Consider the following 20,950-nt stretch of genomic DNA (forward strand, 5'->3'; position numbering starts at 1 on the left):
GGCTAGGTCATAGGGCAAGTAGAAGGGAATGGATCATCTTCAAACTAAAATAGCCAAGTCACACCTGAGCCTCCCAGTGGCCACTCCCCTCCTCCCTTTCTCAGTGGACTTGGGTTACCTGCCCTTCCATTGACTCACCTTGGGTCTCAGGTGACATTCAAGAACCCATGCCACTTGAGCCACCTCTTATTTTTAGGTCTGCAGTTAGTAATGAGGCGGCGGCAGATTCACAGTAGGACTATGGAATTGGTTTTGGCATCTTCCTATCTTCTTTTTCAGTCTCTCTCAAGAACTCCTGGCATTCCTCCCTTCCTATTTCTCCTAGGGCCATATCTCTTAGGCAAGCAATAAAGACGTAGAACTAATAGAGTCGTTAAGCCCATGAGCTTTGGAGCCAAGACAAGTGTATTTATTTCCAGTATCTTATTGAAACTGCTCTTTTGAAGGTCACTGATTATATCCTAATTGAAAAATCCAGCAAATTTGTTGTGAAACTTTTTTTTCCCTACTGTCTGAAGCTTATGTCACTGATGGTCATCTCTTCCTTCACAATAATCTCCTCTCACTTGGTTTCCGGATACCATGTCATTTTGATTCTTCTATCTCCCTGACTGAAATCCCTCAGTTCCTTTGTTAGCCATTTACACCCATTCACTAATAAATTTAAGAATCCTTTCTTTTCTTTTTAAACATTCTCTTATGGGGAGCAGAGGCAGTTTTACAGCATTGCCTATCACCTCCATGCTCATGCCTCCAACATTTATTATCTTCCCTTGGGCTCAGCTCTTCATGTCTCTGTCAAATGGATGTTTCTATTTGCATTTTCTGTCATAACATTTAGTTCAGCATCATTTGACTATATTTTCCATATTGTCCCTCCTGGAATCAACTTCAGTTCTCTCCCTGCCTCTTCTCACTACTCTCTCAAGCTTTAAACTTTAGAGTTATCTCTCAATGTCTGTAATGGAGAAAGAGAAGTTAGTGACTTGAGTTTTATCAGCTCTTTCTTTGAAATGTTCTGTAGTATCTGCCTCATCCCCTCCATGTTAGCTGCAGCCCAGACACTGCTTCCTTCATTATACGTTATTATCACGACACCTTTGCCACCTTCTCTTATTTGAGTCTCTCTGCTCTCCTCATTTTTCTCTTGGAAGAATATTCTCAGCTCAAAACCCACCATAGTTCATTTTTTCTACAAGTCCAAACTCCTCTGCCTTGCTTCAATGCTTGCTATAAGTTAATCCAACTCTGCTAACCAGCATCTTTCCACAGCTTCCAGATAGGAGCCCTCTGCTTTAATCAGCAACTCCTGTGCTTCTCCCAGGCTCCTGTCCACAGTCTCCGCCCTGTTCATATTGTTCCCCTGATTTAGAATGTTCTTCCCCTTACCTGTCTAATTCCTAGCTATCAAGGCCTGGCCTCATCTCTTCCATGAAACTCTCTCTAACTCTGGTATTTAATACTATCTCCCATTTCTCAACACCTAGGGCAATTCTAGCCCATTCCTCAGTGAAGCTCTAAATTATATACAACATGTATTATTTTTCAGTTGTTTCTTGGGTACACTTCTCATTTTCCTTAAACAGATTGTAACCTCCTCCAGAGCAAAAATTTAAGACATCGTCCTACCATTATCATGGGCTCACTTTTGCTAAGCTGAGCTGTGCCTTAGGAATATTTCTTAGTCTGAAGTTGAAGTCTGATAATAAACTTGTGCTATGGTTAATAAATTATGTGGCTAACTCATAAAAGTAAAATAGTTTACATTTTTACAAATCTTTACACTATTCCAAACACTTCTATGCACATTTATGAGATTTTCATGTGGTAAAAAGGATCTCCATTTTCCAGTTGAAGAAACTGAAGTTTAGAGCAGGAAATGACTTGCTTAAAAGCTCCAAGGGATGAAGAGGCAGAGCTCTTCACGATACTGCCATGCTTTTCATTCTTTTTTTTCCCCCCTCTGGCAGATCTTCTTTCAGGAGGATCTAACTTAACCAATGTGTACGGCAAGGAATAGAAACTATGAATCTACCCAATTATTCAGGTTTTAGCATAGCAATGTCTGGAGCAGAGCGTGATGTACCTTGTGTTTAGTCTCAGTGTTCCCTTCCCAGTGAGAAGCACCAGCATCTACTCAGTTTGGCAACTCGGAAACCAGGATTCATCTTCAGCACTGCCCTTTCCCTCAACCTCCCATATCCATTTCATCAGCAAGCTCGGTCAGTTTTGTTGCCTCCGTGTCTCTTGACTTTCTCCACTTCTCTTCATGTCTGTTCCAGCACCTGGTCCAACAACCTGCATTTCTGACCTCCTTAGGGGCCTCTTCACATCAACTCTTACCCTCTCCAGTGTGATCGCCAGCTAGAATAAGCATTTCTGAATGCAAATCTGATCACGTCTCCCTATTCCCAAACACTTTAACACGCTTTTAAGTGTCCCTATAATGAATTCCCAAATCCATAATACAACTTACAATGCTCTTCACAGTCTGACACCTTCTCTCACCACTCTCTGCTCCTCTCTGATCTATACCTTCAGCATCTCAAATATGCCTGCTTCCTCATAATGCAGACTATTTTATTGCCTGAGACACTCTTACCTATACTTTTTACCTGGTTAACTCCTATTCATCCTTCATATCTTACCTCAATTATCCTTTTTTCAAGAAAGCATTTCTTGGCCTTCTCAGCCAAGTCAAATCTCCCTATGATATATAATTTTAGAGCATCATGTACCTATTCTCCATCACTTATCACAGTTGAATTTTATATTTACTCCTGCGATTACTGGTGATTTCTGGTAAATATCCCTTTCTCCCACTGAACTGAAAGCTCCTTGAGGCAGGGATGCGTTCAGCCCCCACATAGACCCAGCACATAATTAAACAATTCAAAAATATTTGTTTAATGAATGACTGCATGAATGAATAATTGCTACTGATGACTCCTGGCCATTTCAGTTTAGTGAATGGTTTGGTGTCTGTCTGTGGACAACCAGCCTCAGTTGTCTCATTCGCCAACAATACTGGGATCCAGGCCTTATGACCATATGAAATGTGAGTAGAAGAAGCTGCAATTGTCACATGGTCACAACCACTCCTAATCTCTACTTAGCACACATCTTTAAGTTATCAGCATCATGTTTGTTTATAGCAAAGAGCTAGAGACTGAAATCCTCAGTTCTGGCCTGGTGGTCCATATAAACATTGATGTTTTGACACATTTCCAGACATTGAGGCAGTAAGTTCAACTTAAAACAAGCAAACATCATACGTACTAAGTAACTGGATGTAAAAGCAGACACAGTATAGATATATTAACTCATGTTTGAGACAAAGTGCTCTGTGACTGGCATGTTGTTCTAATAATCTCTAGCATATGGCAGAGCACAGTAAGAAGTGGGTCTGACTTGGGCTCCATCCAGACATGTTTCCTTCTGAATTACCCAGAGGGCCTTGTTATAAGGCAGTGTTGCCTTTTAGACCACTGCACATGAGCCTGGGGGGTAATATAACAAACACACCACATATTTTCAATATGGTAACAGGAGAAAATAGAGGCTCATCAGATTTTTTCAAGTATCATTTCAAAGGGTCAAAATTCTTGTGGGTATGTGCAAGAGACAATTAAAAGGTAGATGAAAAGACGAGGAATACTTTTCTCGAGCAAAAGACTCAAGGGCATAATGACTAACTGGAGTAAATCTTAGAATGTCACTTATTTGCAAAATGTTACCAAGTAAGTAGCTGGGTAATAATTCATAGAATTCATAAAGACTCAAAAGACAGCAGCTTTAATGGAGTTTTCTTCTATTTTACTTATTAAGATCGCCTTAATAATTCATGTGTGGCAACACCTTTAATGAGCAACAAAATCTCACGTATCTCATTTAAACTTGGCAACTCTGCTGACAGTTAATATAGTCTTGCACCTCTCAGCCAGCAATTGTAAAGCAGCCCTAGGCTGTTAGTAACTGAAACCATCCCATTTATGATAATCCCAAGAAAAGTTATGCCATAGATGAATGGTTGAATTTTATGGTCATTTACTAGGAAGATTTATTCATTCTTCATTTGTGGGGAGGTGACAAAACAATAATGAGCCCAGGCCATAACTCCTGTTCTGCACCCTGCATTGGGTGCTTTGCTCCTTCCTTAACGGCAGGAACTGATCACCATTGTCTTGGAGGGAGTGGGAGTTTCTATCAAGATTTCAAACTTTTCCTATAATCAGCACTTCCTTTAGATGGTGAAAGAAAGTCATATGACACTATGCCACTAGGCAAAGTTAATTTCTGCTTTACTCAAACAGGAGTGCAAATGCACAGATAGTTTAGATTTAACTTCTTCACCAGCATTTACCAGGCAATTTTATTAAGCCACGATGGCCTCCCATAGACACAAAGAATGAAGCAGTTACAATTGCTTTTCACATAAAAGAATGCTTCAGGTGATAATTCTTAAGATACGCTTCAAAATAAAATTTCAAAATCAGATGCTAATTTTAATACACATTTATTTGCTACATTTATTTATATGACATCACTCACTCCTATATTTACAGCAATCTGACAGGCAGAAAATAGACTTTATTTAAATCTACTTCTTATCCAGTAGAGCTATTTTAAATGATTTGATCTTGGCATCTCTGAATTAAGTTGGAAAAACCAAGGGATGCAGCCACTGTTTTCTTGTGTAGGTCATTCTTTAAAAATATTAGTGTTAAAAGTCAGTAAAGGCCTGGATTTTGGGAAACCACAGAAGAATGCCACCACAAAAACCAGTTTCTATTCTACCTGTTAAGATAGCCTTAATAATCATACATGGTAATACCAAGAACAAGTAACAAAACCTCACATATCTCATTTAAACCTGCTGTGCTAAAATCTGCCATGCTCACTTTTATCACATTTGGGTTCACTCCCTGCAGCAGCATCCATACCTGGTGTAAGGAGGGAGAGGCAGAGTGATTCTGGTCCACTTGTTGAAAGTATCTGACACCAGGATACGCTGCAGATGATAGCGACTGCATTCAACATTGGTAGGCAGACAGTCCCTTACCAATGGGTGCCATGACAATCCAAGATCTACTGAGTATTCCAATTCGATAGCTGAAACAGGAAGCAGTATTCTAGATAAAAACACGTCTGCAGACCCAGAAACCATAATTACTTAGCATGTTTCTGTATATTTTAATTTCAAATGTCAATTTGATTTTTTCCTTATATTTATGTTTCCTATTTCAAAATCTTTCCTAGTTTTATTTTTCCCTCTGTATATTATTAGTTATTTTTTAATTTCCATGTTGAAATAATTTTTCTTTTAAGGGGATATGATCAAGTAAAATATTAAATTTTCCTGAATGACTTCTTATAATGAGAAACTTTCAAAACAATCACCATGGCAATGTTATTGCTTCAAATACAGTTATAGTATATGAATAACTATATATAACAGTTATAAATAAAATTTACTGTAATGATGATTGTATATTACATAAGTGTATTATTTAAATGTTATATAATTTAATATAGTCTAATAATTATAAATTAATTGATTATGCCCATTTAATGGTTAACATCTAAATGGAGAACATATTAATTATATATTTAATAATTAGTTTTTAAATAGTTAAAAAAAATTGAGCAGACTTCTCAAATTTTGACCATTCTGTAGGAATCGGGACTAACTAGTGTCAATTTTGTTCCTGGTATAGGTGAAACTCCTTAAAAATTGTAAACTCCCTTTTGCTTATATACCTTGCTCTGCTGTGTTATGGGATATATATGGAATATGGAGATTAGAGTGGTATAAGGAGATAGTTGAAAGGCCATGGAATTTGTGCCAATGCTTGTAGTCATGTTGTGGGTCTATGGAAAGATACTTTTTTCTTTCCTTTTTCTTCTTCTGGAACATTCAACCTATACCCTCTGTCTTATATTTCTCTCTCCCTATTCACTTTATAAAATGCCTCAGCCCCCACCTCCCTCTGAAATTCCTTTCTCTGTGGCTGTGGTTCTCAGTCTTGGCTGTACGCTGAAATCCCCTGGGTACCTTTAGAAACCACTGATGCCTGGGCCCCCTGACCAGGGGTTCTCATTGAACCCTTCTGGGGCATGGCCAAGGTGCCAGGAGCTTTCAGGCTCCCCAGGTGACTCTCCTGAGCAGCCAGTGTGAGACCACGTGCTGCTCTGAGGTTTCTAGGTAAATACAATGGACTGGTTTCAGCCTTCATTTTACTTGTCCTCCTTACAGCACTGAACATTATTGATGACTCCCTGATTCCTGAAACTTTCTTTTATTTCGGGGGACATTATTCTGAGTCTCTTGTCTTATTTGTATTCTGACTCCCTTGCTAACTTGCCCAGCTGTGGGCATTTTTCCAGACCTCGTTTCTGGCCATCTATTCCACAGGCACACTCGTAGGACTTCAACTGTTATTTCTGTCCCAGAATCTCCCAAACTCAAAATTGATTTTATTTATTCAACCAATGTTTACTGAGCCCAGCATTGTGCTGGATGCTGGGTATGTAGACAAAGTTCCCGCTTTCCATATTGTACATCCTCCTCACTAAAGGATATCGTCACTTAGAGCTACTTTCACCTGAACTAAGAAAAACTTATCATTTCCTGTCATAAACGAACATCTCTTCTTAACTACCAAATTTTATCAATGACAATACTTTTACACTCGTTTTCTGGGTTCAAAATTTAGGAGTTATTTGAAAAATTTTACTCTTCTCTCTCCTCTGTTCAACCTGTTACCTAGCCCTGAGATCTGCTGCGTCTTTACTTTTTGTTTGCATTGTCTCGTGTCAATTTTATCCAGCCCAACTCTCTTCATGCCGCATAGCGCAAGTCTGCATCGCCTCCCACTGAGATTGCCACTGTGGCTTCTTTACTGGGATTCTTCTCTACCCACCTTCACTGGCTCCTGAGCTAATTTCCCTAAAACACACCACTCGCCCCTCTGTGCTTGTTCTCTCCTGTTCGTGACCTTGTCAAGCACAGATTCTGTGCCTGCCTTTTAAGGCCCTTCATAATTTGTTGCCAACTCCACTTAGCTACCTTCCTTTTTCATGTTATCTTTCATTTTAACTTCTCTAGGGAGGGTGCAGCAGCCTACGGTAGAAAGTACACGTGGCTGGGCCCAGGAGGGCAGAATGTCAGTTCTGGTGCTGCCGCAGGTCGACCACGTGATAACTTACTTCTCTGGGCTCCCATCAACTTCCTCTGTTAATGAGGGAGTAAGAGTCTAGTCTGTTTTCAAAATAAACACACTCTGCTTTTCCCCATTAGATGTAAATATTGCCTGTTGAGGCTGATCTGCTCAGTCTCCCGCAAGCACCAGGAGAACCCCCACATTTGCTTCCTTGCTTATGCTTCCAGCCTAGTTTGGAATGCCCTTTCTTCTCCATCCACTCTTAAAACCCACCACAACCTTCAAGGACCACTTAAGACTTAGCTCCCTTGAGAAATGTTCCCTTACTCCGTGGATTGGCCAACCATTGGTCATCTCTCCCGCCTTTAAGTTCTCATTACCTTTTGCGTCAGTACCACTCCATAGAGCACTTGATTGATTGGACCCCAACTGGACCCTCAACTAGTCTGTATCTTCTGAAGACATGGTGTGTCCCTTCTACTTTTCCATCTTCTCTTTGCAAAGTTCTACCCGCACTGACTACTCTGGTGTTCACTGATTGTGTCTGTGGTAGAAAGAGTACTTCTGGAATTTCTTCTGAGATATGTCCATTAAGTTCAAACTAATGGAAATATACAAAAATTTGGATTCTGTAGGACTTTGAAAGTAACCAAATTCCTCAAATTTCAGCACCCTTTCCCCTGAATCTAAAACTAAACAAGGCCCTTATGAACATCCTGGTTTGTATCCCTTGGAAGAAGAGTGGCATGGGATGGTGAAAGACTAGGAGACTCTAAGAATCCCAACAGGTCTGTAAGTTCAGGTGAAGGGTCCAAGAGTTCAATGATGTCAGTTTTAATTCTTTCTAAGATGGCTTTGTGTGTGTGTGTGTGTGTGTGTGTGTGCGCGCTGACACACATACCCAACCTTGGGGTTGCAGATTGGTCATAGTGAGGGTGGCCCAGAATGTGTTATGACCCATGATGGCAAAAATATAAGGTAAAATGGGAACAGCAAAATTTCATAATTCCTGGGGATATGGAAAAGCGACAATAATGAGTCTAATCCAAAGCCCTGAGAATTAAAATCCATGAATATACAAATATACGTATCAATCTTATTGCTTATTCCTGGCATTCTATGTGATGAGAGTCCTGGAATGGAAAACACCACAAGTGTATCCTTTATTCTGCAAGTCTGTACAAAAAAAAATCTAGATTTATAAATTATGATTATTTATTTACTTTATAAAATAAATCTTCATGTACATATGCTTAAAAAATAAGCTCATATTCTGTTGCTTTCAAAAATTGACTTTTAAAAGTCAATTTACACACAATATTTTCAGGAATACAGTATGGTTGGGCTCAAAGTGCACTTGTGTTTTACTTCCAGACTTATCTGAGGTGCAAAATAGTCCTATGGTAGAGGCAGCCAAGGGTACACACACACACGTCTGTCCCTCTATCTAGAATGGGAGACTTACCATAACAAGAGTCTGTGACTGAGCAGGAGGCTGCGAAATCTATCTGTAGGAACGAATCCTCATTCACGGCAATGTCAGTGGTGACGACATAACGGGTGCTGGCCTTTTCAATGAAGACCAGGGCATCACCGGTAGAGCCACACACAGGCATCTTGGTGCCTCCTGGGTGAAGCAGCCATTTTCTACTATCCAGACTTGTGAAATCATCTTCCAAGACTGTATTGCCAGAAATGTTTCCTCCAATAAGAATCTGAAATGTATTTTAAAAAAAACAACCCAAATTTTCAATGTGGTTTTAAGATACGAGAAAGTTCAGTCTTTGTTTGTTTGTTTTTATCTGTCAGCCTGCTCAGAACTGGCACTACACAGCTAGCATAATGTTAGGGGGCCTTTCAGAATGCTCTTGTTTATGTGGTCGCCTTGCCCATCTGGCAAGAAGCTACAGAAAACAAATCAAAGGATTGACAAAACCATTCACAGCCTTCATGGGCCAAATTGTGCCTTTGGAAACTACATGTACCCAAGCTAGGAAAGTAAAATTTGGCTTCCATGCAATTATTTTCCATGTAAAATTTCTATTTAAGGACAGTTGCATCCTAAGGCATTTCAGTTCCAATTCTTTGCATGAACTCTACGGTTCGTTAGCAGGTTCTTTGAGTTCTATTTGATACACATTTTGTTACGTATAAAGATTCTTTACAGCAGTCTATAAGGATGTTGGGGAGATTTATTTGTTTTTTTCTTCCAAGGCTAGGAAAGAGGATTTGGGAACTGCTGCATGTGGCACCAATGCTAATTTGCACATTTTCCTTTTCAGAGAATTGTAACCTTGTAGCATGCTTGATAAAGTCCCTCTATCCATATGGCAGAATGCTCTATGAGCAGGACCCAGGCCTTCTGTTGCTGTTTATTTTTATAAGCTTAGGCAATTGAAGGACTAGAGAATGAAAGGATGCTAAATGCCGTATCTTACCTTGCTGTGTGCCCTTGGGTGAGTCATTCAACTGTCAGTCTTGGGTTTGTCTACTGAGCAAGGGGGTTGGACTGAATGCTTTCTAAGGCCACATTCTGCTCAAGTGACAAAAATTAAAATAGTTAATCCTGAAGGGACTGACCTGGTCGATAACCCAGGGGCTGTAGAAGTGCCCATTCTCAGATGGTTGCCACCAGCGGAGGCGAGTAGAACCAGAACGGGCTTTCAAAGGTATCTCCAGGGCAATGTACCTGCCCACGTTGCTGGAGTTGCTGAAGAGGAACTCCTGAAGAAGACTCCATGAGAGGCCACCATTGAGAGAGAACTGCAGAAGCACGGGCTGACTCCTGGGGTCTGGAACACCTTTCCCACAGCCCAGTCTCATGAAGAACTGCACAAATCTGACATCAGTAAACATTATGGCAGACTCTCACGTCAAGGAGAAATCCACGTTAAGAAAAGACAAGCAGAGAGAACAATATAGGGGAATAAATGGCTTTAATGAATATGATGATTTAATGAATGTCCAAAGCAATCACTTCAAAGCCCGATTTTCTTTTTCAATGTGAAAGGGAGTTAATTAAATGTGAAGTCTGAAAAAAGGCAATTCTGTGCCCACATTTGTAGCTCACATCTCTCCTCAGTTGAGTCTGAAGGAAGTGAGCATTCATGGTGCCCTTCGGCTACTCTGTAAGAAGATGGGAGGGACCCAAAGGCTGTGCAGGTTTGGGAGTGAGTATTGTCATCCATTGAAGATAAATTTGGAGCCTTAGTGTTTGAAACTGGAAGAACGTAATTGATGTAGTTTATGCCACGTCATTGGCAAAATCATCCATTCTCAGGTTCCACCAGTTTTCCAGATGTCATATGAGTGGTTTTGGGAGACACATTTAAATTCAGAGCTTGTAGCACCTCTTTGTGAAAGGCCAGGCATCTCTTGGAAGAGGTATGTCAAGCCTGGGCCTCTTTTCTCTCCTTTGTGCCAGGGGCAGGGGAGCATGAGTGTGGGCTGGTGGTGGTGGAGGGCCGTGCCAGCTTCTGACTGTTGCTGGGGCTGGGGCTGGGTGATACTGGCCACTGAGAACAGTGGCAGCTAGCCAGGGGCAGCTTTCCCAGCTGGCAGGGAGGTGGACAGAGTGGCAGCGACCAGCTGGGGTGCCAAGGAAAACCAGCTCACATGTTATCTTTGGCAGGCAAGCTGCTGGTGCCTGGTCTGGCCACTACATTAGCTGGTAATGCAGAATAAATTTCACTGTAACCCAACACACATACCCAATACCGTATGCATGCTAAACATAGGAAATATATTGGGACTTATAATAAAAATATTATCAGTACTATGTATAAAACCATTCATTTCTCATGAGATTTTTCCCTCCCATTCACTTATCTCATGACCCTGAAAAAATTGGGATTTTACATGGAGCATTTCCAGGTCAATATATGCAAATCCTACACAGCATGATACTGAGATGAGTTAAATAATGGAGCTTTTAACATTGGATTAATGAAAACATACATGGTTAGTGCCTAGTGATGTTTACATTTATAAAAACAATAATGATTTACAGAGAAAAACTTATAGCATATTGTCTATTTGTACTGAGAAAATCTTTATATTAATAAAGTGACAGATAAACCATGTCAGAATTACTTATTTGCAAAAACCTAACTCCTAAATTAGATATGTCAGCTGTTAATAAAAATCTTAGGTAAACAACATCAAATTAGACTATATGCGTTAAGATAAAGATAGTAAAATCTTATTTTCTATAACTGTAAAATTATCTCACAGAACTGTATTTTCTACGATTGCATGGTCCAATTTATAATTGATAAATAAGAGATTTAGGATAAAGAAGGAATAAATATGTTAAGATGTATTTTAAGAAACTCTGAAATATTTCAAAAAACAGAAACATGATTTCTTTGTTCACTTGTAAAAATAGGTCAGGGTTCCATTTTCCACATGTTAAACTGCCTTTCTTATTTTCCTTGTTAAGTTTTTGGCTCATCAAATGATCAAGGGATACACATCATGACAGGATATAATCCTCTGAGCCAGTTGAAAATGTTTGTTTCTGAGTGACTGTGTTCAATTTAGAAAATGACTGCTTAGAATGTGCGAGTGAATCATTGCAAAGATGCTTTTAAAGAATAAGGCTGCAACTCAAATGTTCTTAAATTGCTAATGGAGATAAAATTAATTGTGAATAATTTGAAGATGTACTGTATTTCGACTAAACTTTCACTAAGCATGGTATAATAAATGTAAATACTTTTGACATAGTCCAAGTGCTAATAAAAAGTGTTGTGTACAAGGTGGATAAAAAGAAGATACTATATTATTTTCTTAAAGTAAATTAAACATTGTTATTTTCCAGTCGCAATGTTATAAAATACCAGATATTAACTTTTGTCTGTTTAGCTGTTTCCTTTCTGATGTAGTTATTGAACAAATCTCTAATCTCTCTCAGTTTTAGAATGGAAATTATATAAATTGCATCTTAAGGGAGGCTTTGAGAAGAGAAAAGTTCAGCATTTCTAATTGGAGGCCTTGTCTGGAGATCTCTCTGCTTCTTTCTGATTTGATTATGTTCTACTATTGTATATTACAATGTGGTTTTTCAACAGCATCTAAAACTGCTTACCTAGCATGTGACAAATCCAGGTCTCGTGTCATCAACATGCGCAAGCCATCTTCGTTGAAAAAGAGGTTGTTTCCGCTGGAAAGGATGCCACACTTGCGAGATGGCTTCCCGCCACTCATTAATAAGAATCTATCAGATTCTAGCTGACCTGAAAAAAGTGGAAAATGTGGTTTACCTAGGACCCCAAGTATAGTCAGTCATATGATATTTTTAAAATGAATATGGTAAATGCATTATGTAGTTTTAAAACATGAAGTCATAAATATTAAAGTCATATATTTTGGGATAAGAGGCCTCTTCAATATTTTAGCTTATTTGAATTGTTTATCCTTGGCTGGTATAATTAAAGGGTCCACATGACAGGAGAAGGGGGTCTTCTCTTGAGTAGCTAAGGTTCAGCCAGATGGGTCCGTCCTTTCTGCTCCTCCACATTGAAGAAAGGACACTTGTTAGTCAGAGAGTGGCGCAGGTCAAAAGTAAGGGCCTTTCCACCAGCCTCTCACTGTGTCCTTTCTAACGTGAGGACAGTATCAGCCAGGTATAATATTTTTAAAACTGGAGAAATTTTAATGGGAGAAATTTTGGTAAAGGTTATTATTTCCTATTAAATAATGTCTTGTAAAACTAGCTCTCAAATCTGTGCAGATACTCATCTCAGATTTAGTTTTTGTTTTTTTTTTCATTGTGGAACAATACACATAACATAAGATAAACCATTTTAACCATTTTAAAATGAACAATTCAGTGGCATTTAGCACATTCACAATGTTGTACAACTATCACTGATACTTAGTTCCAGAACTTTGATCACCCCAAAAGGAAAACTCGTGCCCACTAAACAGTTACTCCCTATACTCCCCTCCTTCAGCCCCTGGCTACCACTGATCCGCTTTCTGTCTGAATGGATTTGCCTACTTTGAATATCTCATATAAATGGAGTCCTACAATATGTGGTCTTTTGTGTCTGGCTTCCTTCACTTAGCATAATGTTTTCAAGGTTCATCCATGTCATGGCATGTATCAGTATTTCATTCCTTTTTATGGCTGAATAATGTTTCATTGTATGGCTATACCTAGATCTAGTTTTAAAATGTATTATAAAATCATAAGTATAACAATTTTATAGGAAATCTGGCAAAAAGAAGATCTTTTAATCTTACTATCTTAATATAGCTATTATATTTAAGACTTTCTCTTATGAAGCTGTTTTTCTATAGTTTGATCATAGTGCATATACAATTTAAATGCTTTTTTCCAATTATTATATGACACATTTTTCTATGTTGTAACGATATCTTTACACACAATGATGCTAGATTGTAGGTGTAATATAAAGTACACAAAGTGATGAGAGGCTGTTTAATGAGTTACTGGTAAAACAATGACAGGAACTTATATTTCTGGAAAATTCTTTCCTCCACATAAGATTAAACTTCTATAGATATTTTCTAAAACTATCACTAATTGTAAATTACATGTGGTAGAAAAAGTGGTGAAAATAGCCTTAGTTTTTCTCAACTAAGGTCTTGTTCTCTCTCACTGACCATTGTTTCAAAAATGGAACCCTATAAAATTCAAAACTAAATGAATTCTTGAGTATTCACAATTGTAATGATAATGAAATATTAGAGTGAACTTAACGGTTGGTTCTCCATCACAAATTGTGTTTAACATATAAGCTCTTTCACAAAGCTACACAGGATTTAGGAGAAAAGATTACCTTCAAAATCGTCCTTGAGAAAATCAGGATTTTTGGTGCTTATTTTACAGGTTGGACCTGAGTAGCCGGGATCGCATATACACTTGGTTGCATTGATACAGCTGCCATGTCCGTTACACATCTCCTCACACTGGGGACCAACGTAGACATTATCAATGGCCCATGTCACTGGCTGAGAGCCAGCAGGATAAAATCCCTGGTACCATCTGAAACGCACAGATCTGGCAAACAGATACAAGTCTTTCAGAAACCAATCAACAGAACAATATACCTTCAAAGTAAGCACATCTGATCAATGAACAATGGACAGTTACTGCCTGGGTACCACACTCCAGAAGTAGAAAACATGATTTGCCATTTCAGGAACAGTCTTTTAATTTTTCTCTTTCCCTCTCTTCCACAGGTTTGCTGGGATTTCCATTACTATAGTTACCACAGCTAGAGTTATTTAAAAGTGTGTCTATTCCCTCTCTTGGCCCTGAATGCGTAGAGTTCAATGTCCACGTCTCTTTCTCTTTTGTACCTTTTTATGGTGGATGGCATGGCATTTCACACACAGTAGATGCTCAGTAAATGTCTGTTGCATCTAATTTGTTGTGAAAGGCCTTTTGAGCCAGACTGAGTTTTTTTTTTTTTTTTGGATTTTATCTTACCAGAAACAGAAAGCCTCAATGGATTATCTTTAAGAGAAAAGGTGACAAAATCAGATTTGCTTTTAGTTACCTGTCTCTTATTTCTTAATTTCTTTTTAAATCAAAAATAATTTTCCTTTTGTAAATGAATTGTCCTATCATATTGTTGACGATAAGTTAGCTCCTTGGAAATAATCTACATATTTAGGTCAGTCCAGAAACAGTTTAAGGTATTATATCACGTATAAAACTCAGTTCAAAGAAGATGGATTTATTTTAGAGGAGCAGGCTATAGAGATGGCATATCCATTTATTTTTGTGCCCCATGAATCTTCTCAATTTTCAATTGTCATAAAAACTAAATTCTGAATAGTTTTTTTTATAAGAGAAACAGAAATTAGAAGTCGAACATTAGGGTTGGAGATGGATAGTGGGAGGGAAACGCATTTGTCAGGTTTCTAAAAGTCTAGTTGATAGTAAAGCTGGAGTCGAGTTCCCACATATGATTTTAACCCTAATTTCATTGTTTATGTCAAGAATCCAACCATATCAAGCTGTCCCCATAATGCCAGTTCATAATTAAACTTTATTTTCAAATACTTGTCAGAGTTTAGTTTTGGCAAGAAGGACTTCTTACCTTTTGAACTTTCAGACTGCTGAGCTGAGGGAAATGGCTGGAGTTTTCCTTTGAACAAAAGTCTACAAGGATTTTTTTGAACTTCTTATTTATTCAAATGTTCTGAATACAAATGAACCATCTTGGGTGGATATTTATTATTGTTCACCTGCCTTGACACAGAAACTGCAAGCACTGTGATAAATGGGCTGAAGGGTCTGGTTTCACTGTGGTTCCCTTCCGCTGAAATCTTATTTTGAAAATTTCTCACTGTCACCCTCCTTGGCGAATGTCAGCATCTGTTCTCCTAAGCCAGTGGTATTCAAAAGGATCTGTTTTTTTAAACATAAACTTAAAATTTCAAGCACACAACACTGCTTTCATTAAATAGGGGTTTTGGTTGACTCGTTATGAAACTGCATAAAGCAAAAACAATTAGGAAGTTTTAAAGACAAAAAGACTCTAGACTAAAAAAAAAACACAAAGGTGATGTGAATAAAATTAGATGTAAGTTCAATACTTATTTTTTTGAATGTAAAGTGACTATGTGTACAGGCAAAAAAGATGGCCATTTTGCACCTGAAAACATTTCATATACTTTTGTTGTGTATCTAGTGTCCAAGAAATGCACAGAAAAGGGTAATTTAAACATGGATTTTACATTTTTTTAGCATCTAGCACTTATGCCATTATTATGTATCATGTTGACTACAACCCAAGGAATGATTCACTGAGTTGGAGAAAATTTAACTTTTGCCTTCCAGCAATTCACGCCTGCATGGGTTTTAAGAAGAGTGCTAATTCTTTTCCTGAAACAAGGACTAGACAACACTATTAAGGCAAATTCTTCTCTTCACAGAAATGGTTGAAGGCAGTTTGAAAAGTATGTTTATACCATTCTGAGAATGGGCATGCCTTCTTAACACATTTACTTCCTTTTCATAGAAATAAAAATGACATGGAATACAAATAACATGACTGTCTAAGTTTTGTCCACTATTAGAGGATTGTGTTTTGTAAGTTGCTTTTCACCAGTGGGTGAAAATACAGACATATGCATTTCTCTTGTTCAAATTTCCAAATTATATTGTGGTGCCTTAAATGTGAGCACAGCACACTGGACATCTCTAAATGTTAAGTGAGGTGGTCTCTAGGATGCTGGAGCACTCTCCCGGCATGGGCATCTTCACTCAGTGCCTCTCATGGCAGATCTTTGTGACCTTATTTCATACTCCTTTAGATCGGATTATTTTCATGTGGGAACTTGCTGAAGCAAGTCTCCATTGGCAAAGCAATCTAAAATCATGGCCTCCAACCTATCTTTAGGGTTGTTTTCTATTTAATCTAATTCTTAACTGGACAATTGGAGGAAATTAGAGGTCCATTACAGAGAAAACCTGGAGCTTCTCAGCAATACTGTGATGGAGTTTGGTGGAATATTCTATTCATAACATGACTGTCTTAGTCTGTTCAGGCTGCTATTACAAAATACCATAAACTGGGTAGCTTACAAACAACAGATATTTATTTCTCACTATTCTGGGCTGAGAAGTCTGAGATTAAGGAGCCAGCGCATTCAGTATCTGGTGAGGACTCACTTTGTGGTTTACGGATGGGTGCCTTCCTGCTGTGTCCTCACACGGTGGACTAGGCAAGGCAGCTCTATGGGGCCTCTTTTATAAGGGTACTAATGCTAATCATGAGGGCTCCACTCTCATGGCCTAATCACCCCCTAAAAGGCCCCACCTCCTAATACCATCACCTTGGAGGGTAGAATTTCAACCTGAATTTTGGAAGGGACATGAATATTCAGAACACGAACACAGCAGAGCCTATTGGCTATCCAGGCCTTTTCCCCTGCCTCCCCCACTACAGATAGGGCCTTCTGGCAGCTGTGCTTCTGTTGGAACACTTGGCTTTCTGGCCATAGCTGAGAGGTTCAGATTTTCTTTGCTCCAAATTTGGAATTAAGATTCCCAGAAAATAAAAGTTGTGGTTTCCCGAGTGATGTTAATGTCACCATGATAAGAACAAGGATCACAAACTCCTATTGCTGAGGTCCTCACTCCTCCTGAGTGGAGTCCATGCAATTTCCCATTATCTTTCCAGTATGTTCTTTCACTTTTCTTTATAAGTCTCTTTATATTTCTTGTAACATGTAATCTTAAAAGTGACTCTGGATAAAAAGTTTTTCCTGAGCTATTCTCCCCTGCCCAATTCTTCTACAGACAAACTCTCTTCAACCCATGGTAGCTTTCTGGCTGTGCTGGCTGAGGCATCAGCTCTGTGTGTTCCTAGGATCTCCAGATATTCTCCTCGCCTCCTCTGGCTATCGATTCTAAAGAACCTGGAGGGCATTTTGCTTAGTAATGCTAATTTTTTGAAAGAGTTAGATTTCCTATTAGAATATTGTCCTGGTGTACTAGCAAGGATTAGGAAATGACACAGTTGACAACACAAAATATTAAAGCCCTTAGCAATCAAATTATAAAAATTATGCTGATGAGACAATGATGAGGGAATGGATTTAAGTTCAAAGAGAATGCAGACTTTTGAAAATCCACTTTCACCCTTTTGGAAAAGTACTAGGTATTAGTAGTTTTGCTTCAAGACCCAAGACCTCTAATTATGCTCAGTGTCACATCAGGAATACAAATCTCTTTCCATCTTGAAAGTATGATATTAGTACTTTCTTCTTTTTTTGACATACTCAGAAAGAACAAATTCTTTATTCTGAGACAAAAGACAGAAATTCTGAGGCAATCTGCTTTGTTGACTTCTTCTCTTTGTTTACTTATTAGTTTTATTTTTTGAAATATACTTTTTATTTCACTTCTATTAGGGTTGAAGTCCTTTATCTCCAAATTGCTTTTCAACAGAAGAGTCAAATATATGTAACAAGAATGCTGAGAGAGGTTGAAAAAGTAGAAATGCCTGTGGGAAATGTCCTAACAATTTTTCTTATGAGACACCAAGAACATTCTGTGGGCTTCCATCCTCCCTACCTGTCATCTCCCTGAATGGGAGACATAGGTAGATGTTCGAAAGTCATAAAATTCTAACTGCATTTATATTGTGAGGTGGGGGTGAGCAGGAAGAGAGTCACAACCTGAGGGGAAAACCACATTTCTGCTGCTTCCTAATTGATCTAATAAGCACCCACAGGGACAGGAACCCCCCTACAGGGTACAGTCCACAGTGCGCTCTTAAAATCTACCTTCACACTGTTAAGTTAGTAGTTTTGTCACCTCAGCGTCCTACGTTTTAAATATCCATTGATCTGCTTCAAGTGAGAACTGAGGAAGAAATGTATGGTGGAAATTTCCCCCTGATAAAGCAGCAAGTCAACGATGACTTCAGGGACAACCTGTCAAACGAGAAACAAACGTGGCGCCAAGCGGCAGGTCCTCACCCGCAAAGGTGCAGCTTCCCGAAGTGCACGACCTCCCTCCTCCAGCCCCGTGTGGTTCCCGCGTAGTAGGCGCTGCTCGGGTGGTGCTCGGTGGAGCACAGGGAGCTGACGTGGCCGCTGCTGTGGTAGCAGAGGGGGAGCAGCAGGTGCCAGGTCGCCCCAAAGTCCCTTGAAAATTCCAGTCTCACGGGGTCCGCAGATGAGCTATCGGTCGAGCATCCAACATTGATCTCGGGGAAGAAGAAAGAAATGATACAAATTACCTCAGAGCGAGAAGCCTTGAAATGATTCACCACTTCATTATTTTCTAGAGCCCATTTTCCTGGGAACCGTCTTGCTGAAATATTTAACGCTATAAAATTCTGTTTTGCCTAACATGCTAATATTATACATTATCTTTAAATTATAATTTTTCATAAAGAACCTCAAAGGGCCTCATGAAAAATTTACTTCCCTCATTTTATAAAAAACCAGGAAGTGGGTAAGGCAAAAACTGGGACAATTCCAAATTTTACCTTTGACCCACTTTCCATAGCCAAGCAAATCATAATGAAAAGACCGTTTCCCTAATCCTATTAGCTTTTTTCCCCTTCTATTTTTTCCACCTTCTATTTTTCTTTTTTATGACATCCAAATAATCCCAAAAGTTTTGCACATGAAGAATCTTCAACATATATTCAATATCAAAACAGAATATAATCATTATCATTATTTCCCTGGCACAGGGGAAGACCTTTTTTTAAAAACTGTATCAATTTAAGGTGTATAACATGCTGTTTTGATATAATATACATAGCGAAATAATTACTACAGCCAAGCAAAGTGACCTCTCCATCACCTTCCATAGTCACGTGTGTGTGTGTGTGAAGAGCACCTAAAATATACTCTCTTAGCTAATTTTCAGCATATACTACTATATTATTAACTATAGTCCTCATGCTTTACATTAGCTGTCCAGGCTTATTCATCCTGCACAACTGTGGGTCTGTATCCTTTGACCCACTTCCCCCTTTTCCTCCCCCCCCCCGCCCCCGCCCCTGGTAACCACTCTACCTGGTCTACTCTCTGTTTCTACGTAAGGATGTTTTTAACCATTAGGGAAACAACCACTCCATTCCTTTCCCCATGCTTTCAAGTGCATTAAACCAAAACTTCATTAAATAAATATATATGATTCTTTCTATGAAAAATTCCCCCCTTTGAATTGGGATTAACATTTTCTTACTATCATGCCATCATAGCATAGCAACCAGTTATTGATACGTATATATGTATCAATAGTCATTGATATAAATCACTAAATATATATAATATCTATATAGTGTATGTGTGTAAATTTACTTTTTACCTTCTGATAAGTAAATTATTAACATTCGATAAACTTTTCAACTATAGGCGCTTGTTTCTAGCTGGATTATTTTGATAACAGAACTCCTTAAAAGGCCCAAAGGCATTACTTTTTATTAGCATTTAAAGCATAAAATAAGATTAGAAAATATAAGAGAAAGTTTAAAAGAAATACAGAATAATTTCTCCACCAAGGCATCATTTGGTCTCTGACTTTTGAGATCACTAGACAACTATAATTTAGACAACTGTAATTTAGGATGTAGACAATTAGTTAAAACCAAATATTCAAAATTGTGTTGATGCAATTAGGCACATTTCAAGCAGGTCTGCCAATTGGCTGGTATAGAACTCAGCTATGAAACAAGCACCTTTGAAAGTTAATACTCTTGAACACTGGCATGCTGCACCTTTGGTCCTGCCGATTCTAAGTTTGTGAAATATGTAGAGGTTTTTACATTAATTATTAATTTGCTCTCTTGACAAATATAAGGAGGACATGAATATTAATAAAATACATAGAGCAAATATATTTGAAATTATAAAAACAGTGTAGTATTGTTTTACCTGTAAAATTCATAACACCATGATAAATATTATATAAATGTGTGGCATGATATAGACTATAGTTACATGGAGATGGGTCTTAAAGAAATCTTTAACATAAAATTGTGAAAATAATACTAGAATAGTATGATCCTTTTCATTCTTATAATGTTTAAAATAATTTATTGCAGTAACTTCCCATTGTAGTAAGTGGGGAAACTATGTCATAAATAAAGGACAAAAATCCAGAAATAAACCTAAGTATAACAATCAGTTCTGCTAATAAAAGTGAATTATGATGCCAAAACCTCTTCTGTCCTTGCACAAAAATGGGAAGTCATAGTGCATGAAATTATCTGAGATTTTTCGCCTCTTTCCTAGGTTTTGTTCAAGATGAAAGTTAAAGCATTTTTAATAGAACAAAG

At 38.3% G+C, this 20,950-nt stretch overlaps 1 protein-coding gene across 2 annotated transcripts in view; it reads right to left on the reverse strand.

The window, feature by feature from the left end:
• RELN (reelin) overlaps nucleotides 1–20,950 on the reverse strand; it is a 447,102-nt gene that overhangs the window by 48,350 nt on the left and 377,802 nt on the right. For both annotated transcript variants that reach the window (XM_069462478.1, XM_069462477.1), the window contains exons 41-46: nucleotides 18,633–18,862; nucleotides 13,973–14,193; nucleotides 12,253–12,400; nucleotides 9,744–10,002; nucleotides 8,629–8,878; nucleotides 4,944–5,112 (exon numbers count right to left, since the gene is read on the reverse strand). In XM_069462478.1, the coding sequence (XP_069318579.1) occupies nucleotides 4,944–5,112; nucleotides 8,629–8,878; nucleotides 9,744–10,002; nucleotides 12,253–12,400; nucleotides 13,973–14,193; nucleotides 18,633–18,862 (1,277 nt within the window). The remainder of the gene's footprint in view (nucleotides 1–4,943; nucleotides 5,113–8,628; nucleotides 8,879–9,743; nucleotides 10,003–12,252; nucleotides 12,401–13,972; nucleotides 14,194–18,632; nucleotides 18,863–20,950) is intronic.

Source organism: Eulemur rufifrons, chromosome 29 (genome assembly GCF_041146395.1).
Source record: "Eulemur rufifrons isolate Redbay chromosome 29, OSU_ERuf_1, whole genome shotgun sequence".
NCBI classification, from domain to species: Eukaryota; Metazoa; Chordata; class Mammalia; order Primates; family Lemuridae; genus Eulemur; species Eulemur rufifrons.